We start from the raw sequence: 14,642 nt of genomic DNA on the forward strand, positions 1-14,642 counted from the left end.
CCTGGCAGCACTCACCTCTATGCTGTAAGAAGAAGCTCAGATCTGATGGTCAGGCAGTACTCACCTCTATGCTGTAAGAAGAAGCTCAGATCTGATGGCATGGCAGCAGTCACCACTATGCTGTAAGAAGAAGCTCAGATCTGATGGCCTGGCAGCACTCACCGCTATGCTGTAAGAAGAAGCCCAGATCTGATGGCCTGGCAGCACTCACCACTATGCTGTAAGAAGAAGCTCAGATCTAATGACCTGGCAGCACTCACCTCTATGCTGTAAGAAGAAGCCCAGATCTGATGGCCTTGCAGCACTCACCTCTATGCTGTAAGAAGAAGCTCAGATCTGATGGCATGGAAGCACTCACCTCTATGCTGTAAGAAGAAGCTCAGATCTGATGGTATGGAAGCACTCACCTCTATGCTGTAAGAAGAAGCTCAGATCTGATGGCCTGGCAGCAGTCACCTCTATGCTGTAAGAAGAAGCTCAGATCTGATGGCCTGGCAGCACTCACCTCTATGCTGTAAGAAGAAGCCAGACCTGATGGGCTGGCAGCACTCACCTCTATGCTGTAAGAAGAAGCTCAGATTTGATGGCCTGGCAGCACTCACCTCTATGCTGTAAGAAGAAGCTCAGATCTGATGGCCTGGCAGCACTCACCTCTATGCTGTAAGAAGAAGCTCAGATCTGATGGTATGGAAGCACTCACCTCTATGCTGTAAGAAGAAGCTCAGATCTGATGGCCTGGCAGCACTCACCTCTATGCTGTAAGAAGAAGCCAGACCTGATGGCCTGGCAGCAGTCACCTCTATGCTGTAAGAAGCTCAGACCTGATGGCCTGGCAGCACTCACCTCTATGCTGTAAGAAGAAGCTCAGATCTGATGGCCTGGCAGCACTCACCACTATGCTGTAAGAAGAAGCTCAGATCTGATGGCCTGGCAGCACTCACCTCTATGCTGTAAGAAGAAGCCAATACCTGATGGCCTGGCAGCACACACCTCTATGCTGTAAGAAGAAGCTCAGATCTGATGGCCTGGTAGCACTCACCACTATGCTGAAAGAAGAAGCTCAGATCTAATGACCTGGCAGCACTCACCTCTATGCTGTAAGAAGAAGCTCAGATCTGATGGCCTGGCAGCACTCACCTCTATGCTGTTAGAAGAAGCTCAGATCTGATGGCCTGGCAGCACTCACCTCTATGCTGTAAGAAGAAGCTCAGATCTGATGGCCTGGCAGCACACACCTCTATGCTGTAAGAAGAAGCTCAGATCTGATGGCCTGGCAGCACTCACCACTATGCTGAAAGAAGAAGCTCAGATCTAATGACCTGGCAGCACTCACCTCTATGCTGTTAGAAGAAGCTCAGATCTGATGGCCTGGCAGCACTCACCTCTATGCTGTAAGAAGAAGCTCAGATCTGATGGCCTGGCAGCACACACCTCTATGCTGTAAGAAGAAGCTCAGATCTGATGGCCTGGCAGCACTCACCACTATGCTGAAAGAAGAAGCTCAGATCTAATGACCTGGCAGCACTCACCTCTATGCTGTAAGAAGAAGCTCAGATCTGATGGCCTGGCAGCACTCATCCCTATGCTGTAAGAAGAAGCTCAGATCTAATGACCTGGCAGCACTCACCTCTATGCTGTAAGAAGAAGCTCAGATCTGATGGCCTGGCAGCACTCACCTCTATGCTGTAAGAAGAAGCTCAGATCTGATGGCCTGGCAGCACTCACCTCTATGCTGTAAGAAGAAGCTCAGAGCTGATGGCCTGGCAGCACACACCTCTATGCTGTTAGAAGAAGCTCAGATCTGATGGCCTGGCAGCACTCACCTCTATGCTGTAAGAAGAAGCCCAGATCAGATGGCCTGGCAGCACTCACCACTATGCTGTAAGAAGAAGCTCAGGTCTAATGACCTGGCAGCACTCACCTCTATGCTGTAAGAAGAAGCCCAGATCTGATGGCATGGAAGCACTCACCTCTATGCTGTAAGAAGAAGCCAGACCTGATGGCATGGCAGCAGTCACCTCTATGCTGTAAGAAGCTCAGACCTGATGGCCTGGCAGTACTCACCTCTATGCTGTAAGAAGAAGCTCAGATCTGATGGCCTGGCAGTACTCACCTCTATGCTGTAAGAAGAAGCTCAGATCTGATGGCCTGGCAGCACTCACCACTATGCTGTAAGAAGAAGCTCAGATCTATGACCTGGCAGCACTCACCTCTATGCTGTAAGAAGAAGCTCAGATCTGATGGCCTGGCAGCACTCACCCCTATGCTGTAAGAAGAAGCTCAGATCTGATGGCATGGCAGCACTCACCTCTATGCTGTAAGAAGAAGCTCAGATCTGATGGCCTGGCAGCACTCACCTCTATGCTGTAAGAAGAAGCTCAGATCTGATGGCCTGGCAGCACTCACCTCTATGCTGTAAGAAGAAGCTCAGATCTGATGGCCTGGCAGCACTCACCTCTATGCTGTAAGAAGAAGCCAGACCTGATGGCCTGGCAGCACTCACCACTATGCTGTAAGAAGAAGCTCAGGTCTAATGACCTGGCAGCACTCACCTCTATGCTGTAAGAAGAAGCCCAGATCTGATGGCATGGAAGCACTCACCTCTATGCTGTAAGAAGAAGCTCAGATCTGATGGCCTGGCAGCACTCACCTCTATGCTGTAAGAAGAAGCCAGACCTGATGGCATGGCAGCAGTCACCTCTATGCTGTAAGAAGCTCAGACCTGATGGCATGGAAGCACTCACCTCTATGCTGTAAGAAGAAGCTCAGATCTGATGGCCTGGCAGTACTCACCTCTATGCTGTAAGAAGAAGCCAGACCTGATGGCCTGGCAGCACTCACCACTATGCTGTAAGAAGAAGCTCAGATCTAATGACCTGGCAGCACTCACCTCTATGCTGTAAGAAGAAGCTCAGATCTGATGGCCTGGCAGCACTCACCCCTATGCTGTAAGAAGAAGCTTCGATCTGATGGCATGGCAGCACTCACCTCTATGCTGTAAGAAGAAGCTCAGATCTAATGACCTGGCAGCACTCACCTCTATGCTGTAAGAAGAAGCTCAGATCTGATGGCCTGGCAGCACTCACCTCTATGCTGTAAGAAGAAGCCCAGATCAGATGGCCTGGCAGCACTCACCACTATGCTGTAAGAAGAAGCTCAGGTCTAATGACCTGGCAGCACTCACCTCTATGCTGTAAGAAGAAGCCCAGATCTGATGGCATGGAAGCACTCACCTCTATGCTGTAAGAAGAAGCCAGACCTGATGGCATGGCAGCAGTCACCTCTATGCTGTAAGAAGCTCAGACCTGATGGCCTGGCAGCACTCACCTCTATGCTGTAAGAAGCTCAGATCTGATGGCCTGGCAGTACTCACCTCTATGCTGTAAGAAGAAGCTCAGATCTGATGGCCTGGCAGCACTCACCACTATGCTGTAAGAAGAAGCTCAGATCTAATGACCTGGCAGCACTCACCTCTATGCTGTAAGAAGAAGCTCAGATCTGATGGCCTGGCAGCACTCACCCCTATGCTGTAAGAAGAAGCTTCGATCTGATGGCATGGCAGCACTCACCTCTATGCTGTAAGAAGAAGCTCAGATCTGATGGCCTGGCAGCACTCACCTCTATGCTGTAAGAAGAAGCTCAGATCTGATGGCCTGGCAGCACTCACCTCTATGCTGTAAGAAGAAGCTCAGATCTGATGGCCTGGCAGCACTCACCTCTATGCTGTAAGAAGAAGCCAGACCTGATGGCCTGGCAGCACTCACCACTATGCTGTAAGAAGAAGCTCAGGTCTAATGACCTGGCAGCACTCACCTCTATGCTGTAAGAAGAAGCCCAGATCTGATGGCATGGAAGCACTCACCTCTATGCTGTAAGAAGAAGCTCAGATCTGATGGCCTGGCAGCACTCACCTCTATGCTGTAAGAAGAAGCCAGACCTGATGGCATGGCAGCAGTCACCTCTATGCTGTAAGAAGCTCAGACCTGATGGCATGGAAGCACTCACCTCTATGCTGTAAGAAGAAGCTCAGATCTGATGGCCTGGCAGTACTCACCTCTATGCTGTAAGAAGAAGCCAGACCTGATGGCCTGGCAGCACTCACCACTATGCTGTAAGAAGAAGCTCAGATCTAATGACCTGGCAGCACTCACCTCTATGCTGTAAGAAGAAGCTCAGATCTGATGGCCTGGCAGCACTCACCCCTATGCTGTAAGAAGAAGCTTCGATCTGATGGCATGGCAGCACTCACCTCTATGCTGTAAGAAGAAGCTCAGATCTGATGACCTGGCAGCACTCACCACTATGCTGTAAGAAGAAGCTCAGATCTGATGGCCTGGCAGCACTCACCTCTATGCTGTAAGAAGAAGCTCAGAACTGATGGCCTGGCAGCACTCACCTCTATGCTGTAAGAAGAAGCTCAGATCTGATGGCCTGGCAGCACTCACCTCTATGCTATAAGAAGAAGCCCAGATCTGATGGCCTGGCAGCACTCACCTCTATGCTGTAAGAAGAAGCTCAGAACTGATGGCCTGGCAGCACTCACCACTACTGCTTTACAACTTTTCCATTCAGAAATTATACAACTCAACACCACCATCTTGTGGATATCAGAAATGCTTAGGCAGAATACATGTGAACGAGAAGGCTGTGTGTGTCAAATCAAATCAAATTTTATCGGTCACATACACATGGTTAGCAGATGTTAATGCGAGTTTTGCGAAATGCTTGTTCTTCTAGTTCCGACCGTGCAGTAATATCTAACAAGTAATCCAACAATTTCACAACAACTACCTTACACACAAAATTGTAAAGGAATGAATAAGAATATGTAGATATAAATCTACGGATGGCAGAGCAGCATAGGCCAGATGCAGTAGATGGTATAGAATAGGTATATACATATGAGATGAGTAATGTAGAGTACGTAAACATTATATAAAGTGGTATTGTTTAAAGTGACTAGTGATATATCTATGACATCCAATTTTTAATCTTTGAAGTGGCTAGAGATTTGAGTCAGTATGTTGGCAGCAGCCACTCAATGTTAGTGGTGGCTGTTTAACAGTCTGATGGCCTTGAGATAAAGTTTTCTTTCCAGTCTCTAGGTCCCAGCGTTGATGCACCTGTACTGACCTCGCCTTCTGGATGATAGCGGGGTGAGCAGGCAGTGGCTCGGGTGGTTGTTGTCCTTGATGATCTTTTTGGTCTGTGTGTGTATGCATGTGTGTATGTGTGTGTGTTTGTTTGAGGGCCTCACAAAGCATATATTGTCTTTTTTCTTTAAGCTAATCACGTCATATTTTGTTCATATTCATTGATTTGGACATCAGTGGAACCATGTAACAAAGTACCAAAGGCTGTCCTTACACAGCTTAATACTCTATTACATTCATTCTGTTGATTATTTTACTTTCATGCTATGCATTGGAGAGCTGATTCTCTCTAGGTTTGTGTGGGCAACGTAGTGTTATTTGGGCTCTGGCTTTTTCAATGTTTTCCATTGACATCCCGATCAACATGGGCATGCCTCTTTGCCCCTTTTGTTTGGTTGCAGCAGCCCACTACTATTTTAAACAGTCCTCCAGAAACCTGTCTGTATGTCAACCATTACCATCCCCTGGCCCTTACACTACAGGTATACAGCAGGACAAATCAAGGACCCAAACACACAGGAGGCTGCTGAGTGGAGGACGGCTCATAAAAATGGCTGGATTGAAGTGAATACCGAAAACACGGAAACTATGTGTTTGAAGAGTTTGATACCATTCCATTGATTCCGTTCCTGCAATTACTATGAGCCCGTCCTCCCCAGTTAAGGTGCCACCAACCTCCTGTGCAACCTGGCAATTATGACACAGCAGTTCATTAATATAAAGTCTGTTTGATTGAAGTATTGAGTTGCCACTTGGTATCAACCATTCTTTCTTGTGTGAATACTAAGCTAACAAATATTCAATATTCAAATAATTTTCAATTCCAATGTTCCGTACATAAATGTTTGCCTATATTTCTCAAGCTTTTTAAAAACAACTTTGAAAAGAACCAGTGGGGTAATGAGCTAAATACGAATCTAGTTTTCTAAGATATCTTATATAATCCATAACAGGTTTCACTAGACAGGTTTCAGAAGCCTGCTTGCTTGGTAAATCTCAGTCTGGCAAATCCTGAGAGTCTATCCAACACTGTATATATTTCCAAGGCATAACTTTACTATAATGTTATTATATTTACTGCACATACAGTGGCAATGTTTGTGATTGCAGGACAAGCTGATGTCATTATTCTACATGAAACAGAACCAGCTGTATGTACCATGTGGCAGCAGCTGTAGCAGCAACCTTTGCCTGTCTGCGTCTGTGCATCTGAAATAGCCCCCTATTCCCTTTTGTACTGCACTACTTCTGACCAGGGCCCATACTAGGGCCCAGCTCCACCATTTGGGATGCACTTGTTTTGCATGCCAGTCCCCAGGGTTATGTTATTTATACACTGTCAAGAGAAGGCAAATAACACTTATTTGTGTTTGCAGCCAAGTGAAACCATGTAGAATAATGGGTCCTCTCAAACATGACCCATCCAAGTGAAACCATGCTAGAATAATAGGTCCTCTCAAACATGACCCATCCAAGTGAAACCATGTAGAATAATAGGTCCTCTCAAACATGACACATCCAAGTGAAACCATGTAGAATAATGGGTCCTCTCAAACATGACCCATCCAAGTGAAACCATGCTAGAATAATAGGTCCTCTCAAACATGACCCATCCAAGTGAAACCATGTAGAATAATAGGTCCTCTCAAACATGACACATCCAAGTGAAACCATGTAGAATAATGGGTCCTCTCAAACATGGCACATCCAAGTGAAACCATGTAGAATAATGGGTCCTCTCAAACATGACCCATCCAAGTGAAACCATGTAGAATAATAGGTCCTCTCAAACATGACCCATCCAAGTGAAACCATGTAGAATAATGGGTCCTCTCAAACATGACACATCCAAGTGAAACCATGTAATGGGTCCTCTCAAACATGACACATCCAAGTGAAACCATGTAGAATAATAGGTCCTCTCAAACATGACCCATCCAAGTGAAACCATGTAGAATAATGGGTCCTCTCAAACATGACACATCCAAGTGAATCCATGTAGAATAATGGGTCCTCTCAAACATGACACATCCAAGTGAAACCATGTAGAATAATGGGTCCTCTCAAACATGACCCATCCAAGTGAAACCATGTAGAATAATAGGTCCTCTCAAACATGACCCATCCAAGTGAAACCATGTAGAATAATGGGTAATGGGTCTCAAACATGACACATCCAAGTGAAACCATGTAGAATAATGGGTCCTCTCAAACATGACACATCCAAGTGAAACCATGTAGAATAATGGGTCCTCTCAAACATGACACATCCAAGTGAAACCATGTAGAATAATGGGTCCTCTCAAACATGACCCATCCAAGTGAAACCATGCTAGAATAATGGGTCCTCTCAAACATGACCCATCCAAGTGAAACCATGTAGAATAATGGGTCCTCTCAAACATGACACATCCAAGTGAAACCATGTAGAATAATGGGTCCTCTCAAACATGACACATCCAAGTGAAACCATGTAGAATAATGGGTCCTCTCAAACATGACACATCCAAGTGAAACCATGTAGAATAATAGGTCCTCTCAAACATGACCCATCCAAGTGAAACCATGTAGAATAATGGGTTCTCTCAAACATGACACATCCAAGTGAAACCATGTAGAATAATGGGTCCTCTCAAACATGACCCATCCAAGTGAAACCATGTAGAATAATGGGTCCTCTCAAACATGACCCATCCAAGTGAAACCATGTAGAATAATGGGTCCTCTCAAACATGACCGATCCAAGTGAAACCATGTAGAATAATGGGTCCTCTCAAACATGACACATCCAAGTGAAACCATGTAGAATAATGGGTCCTCTCAAACATGACACATCCAAGTGAAACCATGTAGAATAATAGGTCCTCTCAAACATGACACATCCAAGTGAAACCATGCTAGAATAATTGGAAATCTATGACACATCAGTTCCAAACTGAACAGTGAAAAGTCAGAGGGTATGAGATTTTAAGACTGGCGGCATCTGTCTGAACAGTGGAACAGGAGTAAAATACAACAGGGGGAAAAATCATAACTACACTGTCTGTCTGTCTGTATCCAGGCAGAGGCAGGCACTCAGTTGAAAAATCTCAGTGCCAGCATATGTTGGCTGTTTGTATTATGAGAGCAACTGGCAGAAGTTGAACCATCTGGCTGAAGTTCAAGAGGCGTTTGAATACAGACCATTCTCCTCACCCTCCCCCCATGCACCCCCCCTAAGATTTGCTTTGGAGTTAGTCAAAAAGGTTGCCAGAACCTGTGAATCATTGCAGTATGCCACTCGCAGAGAAATGAATGGTAGAAGTGTGTTTTTATTTTTACAGGAATGCATTGTTGTACTACTTCAGTTGCTTTATGTGCAGTGGAGAGAGAAGCAATGGAGTGGCTGCAGTGGAGAGAGACGCAATGGGTGTCTACAGTGGAGAGAGAGGCAATGGGGTGGCTGCAGTGGAGAGAGAGGCAATGGGGTGGCTGCAGTGGAGAGAGAGGCAATGGGGAGGCAGCAGTGGAGAGAGAGGCAATGGGGTGGCTGCAGTGGAGAGAGAGGCAATGGGGTGGCTGCAGTGGAGAGAGAGACAATGGGGTGGCTGCAGTGGAGAGAGAGGCAATGGGGTGGCTGCAGTGGAGAGAGAGGCAATGGGGAGGCAGCAGTGGAGAGAGACGCAATGGGTGTCTACAGTGGGGAGAGAGACAATGGGGTGGCTGCAGTGAAGAGAGAGGCAATGTGGTGGCTGCAGTGGAGAGAGAGACAATGGGGTGGCTGCAGTGGAGAGAGAGGCAATGGGGTGGCTGCAGTGGAGAGAGAGGCAATGGGGTGGCTGCAGTGGAGAGAGACGCAATGGGTGTCTACAGTGGAGAGAGAGGCAATGGGGTGGCTGCAGTGGAGAGAGAGGCAATGGGGTGGCTGCAGTGGAGAGAGAGGCAATGGGGTGGCTGCAGTGGAGAGAGAGGCAATGGGGAGGCTGCAGTGAAGAGAGAGGCAATGTGGTGGCTGCAGTGAAGAGAGAGGCAATGTGGTGGCTGCAGTGGAGAGAGAGGCAATGGGGTGGCTGCAGTGGAGAGATAGGCAATGGGGTGGCTGCAGTGGAGAGATAGGCAATGGGGTGGCTGCAGTGGAGAGATAGGCAATGGGGTGGCTGCAGTGGAGAGAGAGGCAATGGGGTGGCTGCAGTGGAGAGAGAGGCAGTCGGGTGGCTGCAGTGGAGAGAGAGGCAATGGGGTGGCTGCAGTGGAGAGATAGGCAATGGGGTGGCTGCAGTGGAGAGATAGGCAATGGGGTGGCTGCAGTGGAGAGAGAGGCAATGGGGTGGCTGCAGTGGAGAGAGAGGCAATGGGGTGGCTGCAGTGGAGAGAGAGGCAATGGGGTGGCTGCAGTGGAGAGAGAGGCAATGGGGTGGCTGCAGTGGAGAGAGAGGCAATGGGGTGGCTGCAGTGGAGGGAGATGCAATGGGGTGGCTGCAGTGGAGAGAGAGGGACTGGGGTGGCTGCGGTGGAGAGAGAGGCAATGGGGTGGCTGCGGTGGAGAGATAGGCAATGGGGTGGCTGCAGTGGAGAGAGAGGCAATGGGGTGACTGCAGTGGAGAGAGAGGCAATGGGGTGGCTGCAGTGGAGAGATAGGCAATGGGGTGGCTGCAGTGGAGAGAGAGGCAATGGGGAGGCTGCAGTGGAGAGATAGGCAATGGGGTGGCTGCAGTGGAGAGATAGGCAATGGGGTGGCTGCAGTGGAGAGAGATGCAATGGGGTGGCTGCAGTGGAGAGAGAGGCAATGGGGTGGCTGCAGTGGAGAGATAGGCAATGGGGTAGCTGCAGTGGAGAGAGAGGCAATGGGGAGGCTGCAGTGGAGAGATAGGCAATGGGGTGGCTGCAGTGGAGAGATAGGCAATGGGGTGGCTGCAGTGGAGAGAGAGGCAATGGGGTGGCTGCAGTGGAGAGATAGGCAATGGGGTGGCTGCAGTGGAGAGAGAGGCAATGGGGAGGCTGCAGTGGAGAGATAGGCAATGGGGTGGCTGCAGTGGAGAGATAGGCAATGGGGTGGCTGCAGTGGAGAGAGATGCAATGGGGTGGCTGCAGTGGAGAGAGAGGCAATGGGGTGGCTGCAGTGGAGAGATAGGCAATGGGGTAGCTGCAGTGGAGAGAGAGGCAATGGGGAGGCTGCAGTGGAGAGATAGGCAATGGGGTGGCTGCAGTGGAGAGATAGGCAATGGGGTGGCTGCAGTGGAGAGAGAGGCAATGGGGTGGCTCCATAAAAAATATAAATGTCAAACTCACTCCCACAACGCTAGAACCCCTCTATGTTAAAACATCCATGTTTAAACTCTCACACACAGAACCTGCTCTCTCATACTCTCTTTCATTGTCTAATTCAACTTTACAGAAGAATGTCGTTATAACATAAGACATTACTCTCTGCTAATTCATAATGGCTCCGCATTGTCTGTGTCCTGGCTAGAGAATGGGCCCTCTGTGACCTTACACAGTGGTTCTGTTCAGGGGTCAGCTGCCACAGACCCTGGGCTGCTCCTGCTACCGGTCACACTGTGTGGAGAATGACACAGTCACAGAGACTAGTCATCGTTAACCATGTGAGTCACTCATTAAGAATAGCAATGCCAGTCAGGAAGGAGCTGGAGGAACAGCATAGCAATGCACTGAAGCTGAATCAAACAGCTAATTCTGTTGTATATTATTTTTGATATTTCACAGTTTATGTTTTTTTCTAATAATTTTGTCAACTAATGAGTAACAACATATTTAGAAACATGAAATATAAATGTTAACGTGAAAGAGTGATCAATAATTCATTTTGAATGGGACTGTCATTTTTTCCCCCTGCAGGCCAAGATCACTATTATATATTTGGATTGGGCAAGCTCTCATAATGCAGATGTTGACGTTTTCTTACAATGATGTTATTATAGTCATACATGTTTAGGCTTAGGCAACTACTGTATATTATGTAATTAGTAAAACTATATGGAGATAAAAAAAAGAACTGAAGGCATGAACAATCAACACGTTATTTTGCGCATGTTGCCTTGAACAGAGGAGAAAGTTGTTAAAAAAAGTGAACTTTTCGAATTTGGTTTTCTTGGGGAGAGTAGGGGGGGCTAGCTTCCTCAGTATATTCCGGGTTTCGCTGGATGAGAAGTTTCCTGTGTTGGTCGCTAGTGAGACTCGCTGCAGAAGCAGATAAACAATATGAACTGACACGGTGAAACCGTTAACTTTAGGAAAATCAAGTACATGTCCTCTTTCTCGTTGCAGTAGTCCGACAACGCCATAGCTATGGCGCGAGACTACACTACACGAAGTTTGGACAATATTGATCTCTCTGCTTTGAGGGTGAGTTCTAGTTGTGCCAACGTCTAATTCATTGAAATGTAGGTTGACTTTTGTGTAAACATTGCGTAGTCGATGTTGGTTACAAAGTTTCAAACTGTAGTCAGCTACATTGTAACAAAAAGTGAGCAACAAATTGTTTGAGCTTTCCTGTCACAATATTATGAAACCATTGATGCAATTTTCTGAACATGTTTTGCTTTCAGAAGTGAATATGTTTTTGGTTTGTCAGATTTACAACTGTTTCATAAGCAACTGAATGATTGGGGGTAAAATAACTTGAGTTAAAAAAAAGTGAAGTTGTCTAAGTTACAATAATAATGCAGTAGAAATATGGTGTTGGCATGGTACAAGTGTTGACAAATAAAACATACTTGTTGGGAGCCATGCCATGCAATATTCCGTTTAAATGATGACCTAAAGGTCCAACATTATTGTGATCAGGTGCTTTCAAAATGACTTTATTTATTTATGTCTCTGCCCTTTCAATTCATGTGAAGTAATGTAATGTTGTCGCCTTGTTTCAGGATCCTGCTGGGATATTTGAGCTGGTAGAAGTGGTTGGAAATGGAACATATGGGCAAGTCTACAAGGTTTGTAGTTTATGTCAGACCTACTTTCCTATTCTTGTCTTTGATCATGATTACAATTGCAGATGTGTTGTCAGTTGGAATGATTGACATTCAAAGGAGCATATTGAAAATATAATATGTACATGTTGCATGATGGCACTCTCAATATTTAATTGAAGTTGAAAAGGAAAATGTATATAGTAACACAACTACAGCTGACAGCAGATGTTAGTGTGAAACTTGGTGTAGGTCTAATGAAAGTACTAACTACTAAGTGAGAAAAGCGAGTGAAAGAAACGGTGACCCAAATGCACTGTGTAGTAGCTTACAAACACAAGCATCTTAAACACTCTTGTGTGGAGTCCACTTCCTTATCGAAATCAGCATCACTGAAAGCTTCAGTGATGGTTTGTGGTTCTTTAAAAAAACATTGAGGTGATTTAAATTAGCTTGACCGGCAAAGCGAGTGGTGCTAGCCACATTCTCACAGATGTGTCAGCTCAGAGTGTGAGCTAGCAGTTGGGTGAATACCTTAGATTGCACAAGCCTTTGGTTTACAAGAAGGTAACCCAGTCAAGATCCGGTGTAACATAAAAGAGATCAAGAATGCATGACATGATAAAAGCTTTTTTAATGTCACACAATTTTTGTCCACTTATACTCCAAAGTGCAAGAAGGTTGTCTGTTAATATCAATTCCTAAACAGTAGTTAGCATAGTTCCAAACTGAAAAGACAGACAGTCAACTCTGTTGTTAATGTAGTACACAGCATGTCAAAATCTCACCTGAATTTAATATATATTTTCTGTTATATGGATCAATGTCAGAGTTGGCCATTAGTGGCCAGACAGCTTCCTCCTTTTCTTTCCTCTTCTGTGTGCAGTGCAGTGCAGTGCAGTGCAGTGCAGTGCAGTGCAGTGCACGCTTTCAGACCTATAACAGGAACAGTGACTTCACACATATTTCAAATTCCTTGCCATTCTTCAGGTCAATGATTTCTATCTCACGTACACTGAGTGGACAAAACATTAGGAACACCATCTCTTTCCATGACATAGACTGATCAGGTTAATCCAGGTGAAAGCTATGATCCCTTATTGATGTCACCTGTTAAATCCACTTCAATCAGTGTAGATTAAAGGGAGGAGACCGGTTAAAGAAGGATTTTTAAGCATTGAGGCAATTGAGACATGGATTGTGTATGTGTGTCATTCAGAGGCTGAATAGTCAAGAGAAAATATTTAAGTGCCTTTGAACGGGGTATGGTCATAGGTGCAGGACACACCGGTTTGAGTGTGTCAAGAACTGCAACGCTGCTGGTTTTTCACACTCAACAGTTTCCTGTGTGTACCAAGAATGGTCCACCACCCAAAGGACATCCAGCAAACTTGACACAACTGTGGAAAGCATTGGAATCAACATGGGCCAGCATCCCTGTGGAACGCTTTTGACACCTTGTAGAGTCCATGCCTCGATGAATTGAGGCTTTTCTGAGGCCAAAGGGGTGTTTAACTCAATATTAGGAAGGTGTTCCTAATGTTTTGTTAGCTCCGTATATGAACACCAAGAAGTGTGTTCAGTAATACTGCACACTTTAATCACCCAGCCAAACACTTCCTTCAAATGTGTTGATTTTCATGGTCATACAAACTGCATGTATTGTTTACATGCAATGAGAATGAATCCAGATAGGTTCTTGTATTTCACACTGTAATTCAGAATCCCTTTATTTGACATGAATAGTTTAAGGAAGGTGGTGAGCGTTTCTCAAAAATAATAATGTACTGTAGTTATTACACAATAAAACCTTAATAATAATATATTTATTTTGAACTGGTGTAACAAATCAGTGGTTTATTATACCATGTACTTGCATAAGTTGTTGACATTGTTGAGAAACATGAGGTAGTGGTCTTCTCCAGCCCAGATTCATTAGTAGAGTAGAGGAAGTTGTCTCAAGACAGGTAGAGGGCATGGTCACAGTGGTCATAGTGGTCATAATGGTCATTGTGGTCATAATGGTCATAGTGGTCACATTGGTCACAGTGGTCATAATGGTCACAGTGGTCATAGTTGCCACAGTGGTCATAGTGGTCACAGTAGTCACAGTGGTCACAGTGGCCATAATGGTCATAGTGCTCATAATGGTCACAGGGGTCATAGTGGTCATAATGGTCATAGTGGTCATAATAGTCATAGTGGTCATAATGGCCATAGTGGTCATAATGGTCGTAGTGGTCACAGTGGTCATAATGGTCATAGTGGTCACAGTGGTCACAGTGGTCATGCTGGTCATAGTGGTCATAATGGTCATAGTGGTCATACTGGTCATAGTGGTCATACTGGTCATAGTGGTCATACTGATCATAGTGGTCATAATGGTCACAGTGGTCACAGTGGTCATACTGGTCATACTGGTCATAGTGTTCTCAGAATCTTATTATTTGTATTTTTTTCTCCTCTACAATTTATCCGTTCTGAAAACAGAACGTCAAAGGGAATGCGCTTCTGTGGAAAATATTGATTTTGAAATCGTTTATTGGGCTTGTTCTGAAGGCAGCACATCTTGTTTTACAGT

At 45.8% G+C, this 14,642-nt stretch overlaps 1 protein-coding gene across 7 annotated transcripts in view; it reads left to right on the forward strand.

The window, feature by feature from the left end:
* Nucleotides 1-11,261: 11,261 nt before the first annotated feature.
* The window catches only part of LOC135545680 (mitogen-activated protein kinase kinase kinase kinase 4-like), a 136,752-nt gene continuing 133,371 nt past the window's right edge, over nt 11,262-14,642 (forward strand). For all 7 annotated transcript variants that reach the window (XM_064973467.1, XM_064973465.1, XM_064973466.1 and 4 more), the window contains exons 1-2: nt 11,262-11,495; nt 12,020-12,085. In XM_064973467.1, the coding sequence (XP_064829539.1) occupies nt 11,439-11,495; nt 12,020-12,085 (123 nt within the window). In that variant the 5' untranslated portion in view covers nt 11,262-11,438. The remainder of the gene's footprint in view (nt 11,496-12,019; nt 12,086-14,642) is intronic.

Source organism: Oncorhynchus masou, chromosome 9 (genome assembly GCF_036934945.1).
Source record: "Oncorhynchus masou masou isolate Uvic2021 chromosome 9, UVic_Omas_1.1, whole genome shotgun sequence".
NCBI classification, from domain to species: Eukaryota; Metazoa; Chordata; class Actinopteri; order Salmoniformes; family Salmonidae; genus Oncorhynchus; species Oncorhynchus masou.